This window comes from Centruroides sculpturatus, unplaced genomic scaffold, assembly GCF_000671375.1.
Source record: "Centruroides sculpturatus isolate CEXI.00-Female unplaced genomic scaffold, Cexi_2.0 scaffold99, whole genome shotgun sequence".
NCBI classification, from domain to species: Eukaryota; Metazoa; Arthropoda; class Arachnida; order Scorpiones; family Buthidae; genus Centruroides; species Centruroides sculpturatus.
The window spans coordinates 426,589-435,426 of record NW_019384321.1 but is presented as its reverse complement, the minus strand read 5'-3'; the positions used below and the strand labels follow the sequence as shown (position 1 = coordinate 435,426).

At 42.0% G+C, this 8,838-nt stretch overlaps 1 protein-coding gene across 1 annotated transcript; it reads left to right on the top strand.

Annotated features, from left to right (window-relative positions):
* Positions 1-222: 222 nt before the first annotated feature.
* LOC111625479 (homeobox protein MOX-2-like) lies at positions 223-7,332 on the top strand. The gene is made up of 3 exons (XM_023368633.1): positions 223-692; positions 1,081-1,247; positions 7,001-7,332. The coding sequence occupies exons 1-3, from the start codon at positions 485-487 to the stop codon at positions 7,154-7,156; spliced, it is 531 nt and encodes a 176-aa protein (XP_023224401.1). The 5' UTR covers positions 223-484; the 3' UTR covers positions 7,157-7,332.
* Positions 7,333-8,838: the final 1,506 nt, after the last annotated feature.

Genomic DNA, 8,838 nt, shown 5'->3' with positions numbered 1-8,838 from the left:
CTTTTTAGAGAATACGTAAACGTTGTTTCGGTCGTTTAGCCAAAGGCACGCGGAACTCGGTCGGGGGAAGAAAGCGGCGGCGAGGGGATAAGCGCAGATGCGCGCTGCCGGGGAAAGAACGCGGACGGAAGCTATCGGGTTTCTCGGGCAGGTGGTCGAGTCCCGTTCTCTCCGGAACGCCGCCTCCCCCTTCCGTCTCCCGTCCCGACCGGAAGTTACGTCAACGTCATTCGTTGTCATCTTCCTACGGTGGTGTTTAGGACGCGGTTTCAGTCCCGTCCTTGGGTCTCTTCCGCGGACGGAATTCCGGAATCCTTCCGATCGAGACGCTTCCGGGTCGGAGGGGAAGGGTCGGCCGTATCCGGTTTCGGCGGGACGCCGGTCCGTCCTCGGTGGCGGCGCGCCCTCCCACGCGTCACGTGTCGACGGCGTCCGGGAAGAGGGTCGGCCTCAGTGGCCGAGAAACCTTCGACCGACCGAAGACATGGACTCGACTTTCTGGCAGCGCGGCGTTCGCGACGGAGACGACGACCCAACGCTCTTCTCGACCCGCGACGACTGGTGGTCGCAGCCATGGACGCAGCCGACTTCCCTCTTCCATCCAGCCGACCAGCGTCCGGCGCCCGACTCGTCACCTTCTCTCTCACCCGTCGACTCGGCACGGGCCGAAGCCGCCCTCCCCCTCCTCTCCGGTAAGTTTTTTTTCTCTCTTCCCTTTCGGGAGATCTCGATGGTCGCCGCTTCTCGGTTTCCGATTTCCGGACGGAGCAGGTTTCGACTCTCTTCCCGTCCAAACGAGATGAAGTCAAACGTGGCCACACTCTTCCGGATTATCGTTTTCTGTTTATCCCCAGAGTTTTTCCGTCAAAATGTCGGAGTTTCGGTCTCTCTCGGCGGCTTATTTTGTACTTTTCTGTTCTTGGGAAGAGAAATAAAAGACGTCTCTCGAGTCTTTCCGTCGACAATTATCGACGGAAATCGGGAAATGCTCCGGCTCCTCCTCCCGCTTCCGAACGAGCCCGTCCGAGTCGGGAGGCGGCCACCGCCCTTTTCCTAGCACCCACCTCCTTTCCTTTGCAGATGCGGAATGTTTCCGAGCTGAGGGCAACGTTCGGCCCCGAAAAGAAAGGACGGCCTTTACCAAACGCCAGATCGAGGAGTTGGAGAACGAATTCGCCCGACACAACTATCTGACTCGTCTACGGAGGTACGAGATAGCCGTTTCTCTGGATCTGACCGAGAGACAGGTAGGCGCTTCTTCCTCTCGCTCCTCCTCTCTTCTCTTTCGCTGCCGTCGGTTACCTTCGATTCGTCGTCCCGCCCTTGGCGTTTTTTTCGTCGAAGACGGGCGTGACGCAGCGGCGGAACCGCCTCGTACGCGGACGAAGCGATTAATTCTTACGGGGATTCTTGTCGCGGACGGAAAGGTGAAGTCGTTATCGGAAACGACTTTTAAGTTTTGCGAGAATGAAATTCGACTCCTTCGTCGGCCGTCGGGTGGACGGACTAAAAGAAACGACCACCGGCGTTCCACCCGACGCCCAGGAGAAGGAGGGTGCGGTTCCCACCGCTTCGGAAAGAGAAAGAATCGACGGCGATTCATCTTCGTTGACCTCAGAGAACGGAAAGTGCCGAAAGTTTTTCGGGTTCCAATAGAGAGGAAACGAAATTAAATTAAATTTTTCTATTCTTCCAATTGATAGAAGCTTCAGATTTTCACCTCGTTCGGGTCTTTTCTTCGCTACTTACACTAAGATTGTTTTCCTTTTACGTCATTGTCGGAGAGAATTGTCGACTCGAAATTTCTATTGTTTTTCTTTAATTAATTAATTTTTAAACTAAAAATTTTCTTGTCAGAATTACAATTCTTACCAATTATCAATGATTTATGTACTATTATTTACGAAGTGCGTGATGTTTGGGTCTTTTCTTCGCTACTTACACTAAGATTGTTTNATACAGAGGAAACGAAATTAAATTAAATTTTTCTATTCTTCCAATTGATAGAAGCTTCAGATTTTCACCTCGTTCGGGTCTTTTCTTCGCTACTTACACTAAGATTGTTTTCCTTTTACGTTATTATCGGAGAGAATCGTCGACTCGAAATTTCTATTGTTTCTCTTTAATTAATTAATTTTTAAACTAAAAATTTTCTTGTCAGAATTACAATTCTTACCAATTATCAATGATTTATGTACTATTATTATGTATGCGCGTGATGTTTCTGTGGAGTTGCTACGACAGAAACTCGCGTGTTATAAAAATTCGAAAGGATGGATCGATCGACAAACGGAAAAAAGTAAATAATTAATTTCGGTTTGACTTATTGGTCTTTTGGTTCTAATAGTTTCTCACAAAGTTTTTCGTTTCTGTTTAGGGTCTAACCGGGCTAAGCGCTCTAATCGACTCGTTCAGAATGTAAAGTGGTGTTGGCCCAGTTACGCTCGAAAACGGTTACGATTTTCGTTCTACCGTAATATTTGTTTTTAATGTTTAATGTCTCTAATACGCTATTTAAATAACAATTGTCAATTTCGTCACATACTATCGATTACTTTCTATTATTGATTTTTTGTTTTGCCGATAGTCGTCGAACCGTAGATTGTTTTTATTATGTAGGCCGTATCCAAAGAAACCGAACGGCAGAAGAGAAATGAGAGTGTTTCCCTATATTTTAAGATACTTATTCGATATCGTTTTGACGTTATTGTCTATTTTGACGGTAAAAATTGCGATACCAATCGTGTTAAACCTGCGATTCGCAGTGCCAACGAGAAAGAAGACGGGCTGCAGCCTTGGGATTTGAGTGAAATCCGTATAATATAATTTTAATTATAAAGTCTAGTAAATCAATTTATATAAATTCGAGTGCTTAGAGATGAAAAAACAGAACGTCTCGTCAGAAGTAAAATACCTGAGAGCATTAGGCCCGATGTCGTCTCTAATGATTCGTGTCTCAATAAGGTTAGACGTATCGAGTCGGTGTTAGCAACTTTATAGGACAAAGGATTTTCCTTAAAATCGCTAACCCAGTATCCTATAAAAACTTCATAGAAGCTCACTGTGTACAGAGTTTTCGATGCACCTGTTGTTTGGAGATCTTCGAACACCAGGTTGCCTGTATACGACACAGTCAGCCTGGTGCGGCCTTTTTCATACACAGACGGGGTATGAAAAAGGACGCATCATCGGTCGTTCTCACAGACACCTCTTCATTAGACATGTCGTTCGGATCTAACTGTTAGAAGGTGTGGGACAGTGGATACATGAGGGCATACATAGACTACACGGTGCAAAGGGCTAAGGACGCCTGAGACAGACCACCAGGACAGATGATAGTCTGATCGTGAGACAAGCGCGAACAGCTGTAATGACATCTTTTCCACCATCCAGAAACAGGTGTAAATTTCGCTATAAAACCTTGTCTTTTCTCTTACTGTTGGCTGTTAGACGACTATCAAAAGCAAATTTGCATGCACGGCGATCTCTGCTCATACTGCCATTAGCACCCCAACATTGTTACATGGTGCAGTGACAGAAAAGCATGCACTGCACGGACTGGCAGCGTCTTTAGCGAAAATTCTCTGTTATATTTAGACGACTAACGGACGATCACCGTGTTGATGTGGAGGACTACTTCAGTCCACCTTTATTGTTAACCGTCACTCCCAATCTGGCCTGCTGGTCTGGAGAGCCCGTCTTGTGCGAAGTCGGTCACTCCTAGTAGTGGTATGAGGGACGTACTAGGGGTGACCGATGTCATTGCAGCTGTTCACGCTCGTGTTTTTTTATGGCACAGAGGTACTGTACGTTTGGTAAATCCTGTGCTCTCGTGTGTTGCTTTTTATGGCACGACTGTAAACAGCCCTTTTCCACCAAGCTAATGCTCGGCGACACATAGGATTTTCTAGGAATTTATCCGTCACGTTGCCACGCTTCCCGGTTCTGCCCGGTATCCAAGTTTGTCGCTCATAGAACATTTGTATGACTAGATGGGACAGTGTGGAGAATCTGGAGCGGCAGTTGCAATATCTGTGGGCTAATCTGTCGTAGGATAGCATATAGTGTCTGTATAACTTCGTTTGACTGTATCGTCGCATGTATACATACAAGAGAATACCTTGCAGAACAAATACTACAAGCTATCTCACTAAAAGACCCTTTAAATTGTGTTGTTCAGCAGGAAATTATTTCTTTTTTATAATGTTACTATTTCTTATTATCATCACCGTGTTCGCATTAATAAAGTTTCTTGTCATTCAAAACTCCTCCTTCTTGATGCGTAACTTTTTTGTCAATGATTATGTATACAGGGGTGCGGCTATTAGGGGTTTGGGGTCGACTCGCTCCCTCCAATGTCGGCAAATTCCGCTGAATAGTCGACAAAGTCGCCCACTCCAAAAAACATAATATATTTTATTGGAATGATGAAAGTGTAAAGAAGGGGCATATAAGAATGGGGTCGAGAGAGCCAACCTCATTAACTGGCACTTTGCACGAAGTGTCGGTGCCAGCCATAGAAATCAATTGGAAAAATCAGCTTCCAAGCCCCAAATAATAAATATCTGTATACAGAATATTGTATTTTCTATTTGAATATTCTTATACGAACAGAATATTATCTTCGGATATGGCTAGATTCATTTCGTGGGAGTTAAATAACAGAAGTTCTAATAGAGACTCGCAATCAAAGAAAATTTATCAAGAGTTTACTATTTATCGTCGTACGATGAATTTATTAGAATATTTATTATTAATTAATAGATTATTTATTTTAGTAATTAATAATTATTGTTTTTATTTATTATAGCTTATTTATTAGATGGAAATCTTTGTAACCGCAATAGATCTTTCAATTCACACGCGTTAAATGTTATGTTTAGATCAGCACTGGTGTGGCCTAGCTATACAACACTAAACTACTAACAAGTAAGTGGAAGAAACTAGTGGAGGCTTATTTAAGCCTAGGCTTGAAGTCTATCCCGTCTTCTTCCGATAGGTGTATAGAATAAATAGAAGTGTGAAGTTGACATCGACCTGAGGCTGATCACAGCATCCGTTTCTGTGACCGGGCCGTAAACAAAGATCCGTATACTCTCTTTCACCGATACGTCTTTATTGTGGGCCTTGGGGGATTATCTTTGATTGAACTATCGGGCTGCCTAATTTATTCAAAATTATATTTTATTTTTTCAATGAACTGACGAGTTTTTGTAATATTTTGTCAGTTGTCTTCGCGAATTCTATTACCAAGGAAATCTATATAAATAAAAGAATTTTCTCTTTTATATCAAATCTATAGATGCAACCTCGAATGGCGAAAGACGTGGCTGGATGATGTTCCGCAGAGACACGAAAAATTCTCCAAAATTCCAATTAGACTCCGACCTCGATTATTCGGATAGGGCCATGCGTCTTGGCCATCTCGGTCATCCGACCGTCTCATCTTCTATTTTATTAGGATGACGTACGCGACTTTCTAGAAACTGACATACTTACGCTTGTTTATAATGGCGATCTTGGCATGGAGGTTATAATTATCGGTGCATATTCATTTGTGTTTTGTTTTTTTAAGATAGAAATTACTAGATTAGGTTTAATTTCTGGGAAAAATAAAGTCGTGGACTTAACAATTTCGATTTGTATAAAGTGTAGACGGTGGTCTAATTACCAACAAAGTTTTCTAATTAATACGAGAAACTCCGTTGTATTTTAAATTATTAAAACACTGAGGGAAAACTATTTTAGAGACTTGTCGTTTATTATAAATTTTAAAAAAGATCCGAACCGATTTTTTTTTTGTATAAATCAGCATTTCGAGAAAATCTTGCATGGAAAGAGCCAGAGGTCGAGATCTATTCCAGTTTCTCTTTGTCTCCTTTCGGAGTGGCTTACCGGAAGAATTAAGATTTAAAATTAAGAATTTCATCTTTCCTCCCGTCCAAAATCTTTGAAAAGATGGAATTCCGCGAATCGAATTTTTTCTATTTCCAACCAAAATTCCCGTTCTTCGTTTTTATGAAACTGGACTTTTCGGGTTCTTCGCTCGAGTTTTCGGAATTTTGTGTCGAATCTTCCGTGTGTTTGACTTCTCTCTTTCGTTTCGCGCAAATACCGCTTTTATTTAATTTTATATTTTAAAATGCTTTAGAAAATTTGTAAGAAAGTTTCGCGCTCGGCACGCTTTTCTTACAGAATTTATCTCTAGACTTCTGTCATTAATAAATGATTTTATTCCGTATTTATAGTGGCACTAACTCCGTTCTTATGTTAGGCCTACACGCTTAAAATAATTGCCATTGTTTACCCACAATTATGTCTCTTTGGATTCCTAATCGTTGCTACGTTAATATTTTTAGTTTGCCGACGTTAGTGTTTTCTAGAATGTCGCCTTTGTCACAAATATGGTTATTAGTCCAATCCGATCGTTGTACAGTTCTATATCTGTTATACATACAGCAATAAATGCTAAAACATAATTTACGCGATATTAAATTTTAAAAGTCTTTAGCATTACTTAAACGGTTCCTTTCGGCCTAAGTCTTTTTAGTGTATTTAACAATTGATCCGTACGCGCAATGATTACATTTAAATATTCGGCGCTGCGATTATTGCTTTTTTTCCGTCATGTACTAATTTTTTAAAATAATAACTAGCAATATTTACTTATTGTATTATACAAAATAATATGTATTTAATTATCAGTAAGAGGTAAAGATGGAAAGTTCAAGCACGGGAAATGCCTTTCGTCCATATTTTTACTCTTTAAAATGGGGCGAATTAAATGCACTCTTCTATTTTTCTGATATTCCCTCTTATCCTCGTTATCTTCGGGAACAGAATTCGAATCCACGAGGCTCTAGACGAGAAATTCGAATGAAAACGTCGATTTCCGTTCCTTGGTCTGATGACATTCGGTCGGGTCTCGGAAACGTAGTTTCTCGCAGGGAGAAAGGGACTAAAATGATATTTCAAGTTATTTGCATTTTTTAATTTCCAGGTCAAAGTTTGGTTCCAAAACAGGCGCATGAAATGGAAGAGGACGAAGAACGCCGCGGAGGCGACCGCGCGAGATCGAACGGGACGACAGAACATCTTCGTCTCAGATCGGACGTCGATGGAAGACTCGCGACCGGAAAACTTCTCGCTTTCTTGAACGACATTTCACGCTTTCCACTCATTTTTGAACAAAATATTTCGGTGCCAAAATGTACAGAACAGACGACGACGCGTACGTGTCCGATCGTTTTCCTACGGGACGTTCGACACTTTCAACTTCTTTCTGTCGATGTAAGATTGAGTTAAGAATTAATAAAAAGATGCCTCATCCGATCTTCTTTTCGTTAATGTCTTGTATGTTAATTTCGGTCGTAAATAATCGAGTCGACAATTAAAGAAAAAACTTCGATCAATCGATTTTTAAATAATTTGTTTTCTGACATTTCACTAAAGAAAATTCCCCGCTCGATCGGCAGTCCTTCCCTGTGTTTACCGAGTTACCGCGACTCATCAATCAGACGGAACGGGACGTTACCCAGACTTCGCGGTTCCGTCATCCGGGGTCGTCCGACCAGAAAGAGAAAACAGAAAAGAAAAAAAAAACAACGACGCCATGTGGCGAGTACCAGGATGCGGACGGCCACGCGCCAGATTCAGGTCTGGCGTCCACTCGTTGCCTACCGGCTACCATCCCGGATGCATTTTTTCGGGGGTGGTTCCGCTTCCGAAACGATGTCGTTGGCTTTATTTTGCAGCGGTAGAGTCTCTCGAACGGGCGAAAAGCGAGGATACGGGGAACGAGGAGAAGCGCCCGGTGGGTGGAAGGACCGCACCTGCGACCATTATTTACTCGTCGAAGCATCTGCGGCTGCCATCGGGGGAGGACGGGTGACGACGGACGACCCTTCGACGCGTTTCCGGGCAATTAGCGGACTCTCCTCTTTTTCTCGACGGTACAAGCGATCACTTCGCGACGGTCGCGACGCGTTTCTAAAAACTTTTTACTTTATTAAAGATCTAAAAGATTTTGTTTAATAAATAAATTAAACGCCTTATATTAATCCCGTTGTTGTTAAACGAATCCAGATTTATTTATTTTATTACAATTATTATATCATTCGTAACTCTTACTAGAACGAATGTCCGGCGACGAGTTTCTCGTTCGATGACGCAACGCGTGGACACGAAAGTGTATTTGTGAGGATATTTATTCCGTTTCGATTTTACAGACCAAACTCGTTTGTCAATCAGTTGTCTAGCGCGCGCGGCAAAATAAACACGGAATGTAGGCCCACATTTTCGATCGTCTCCGATTCTATACGAATTTTTTCTGGATTTAAATTGCTTCTCTTATTAGGTAGTTTCTGTATTGAGCGTGTCGAAATGAAACGTTTTCTAAAGAAAATATTCATATTTACCGCATCGATCAATCGAAAATTACTCAAATTTAATACATTAGAAACGGTGAGATAAATTAAACGTTTAAATGTAGACAGTTTACGTGGCAACGTTTTTTTTTTATCAGCTGTGATTCGGACAATGGACGTTCGAATAATCGACGGTCGATTGTGGTTAACGCAGAAAGACGCAACTGTAATTTGAATTATTTTTATTTCGCTTGTTTATGTTTTTTTTCCTTTGGACTGTCTCATTCTGTCCTGTGGAGTTATTTTTTCAAGTCCGTCGTGGGTTCGGCCAGGCCCAGAAAGAGTGACGAGGGACGAGTGCCCGATATATCCGGATCGTGTATTTAAATAAAATATTTCTTGCCATGATATTATAATTATTAGAATGTAGCAAATATTTCAAAATTTAAACTTCAATTGCAATTTATTTTTT

Coding starts and splice junctions, on each gene's coding strand:
- LOC111625479 (XM_023368633.1), top strand. CDS start 485: ATGGACTCGACTTTCTGGCAGCGCGGCGTTCGCGACGGAGACGACGAC. Junction 693..1,080: donor CGCCCTCCCCCTCCTCTCCG/GTAAGTTTTTTT, acceptor TTTCCTTTGCAG/ATGCGGAATGTTTCCGAGCT. Junction 1,248..7,000: donor TGGATCTGACCGAGAGACAG/GTAGGCGCTTCT, acceptor TTTAATTTCCAG/GTCAAAGTTTGGTTCCAAAA.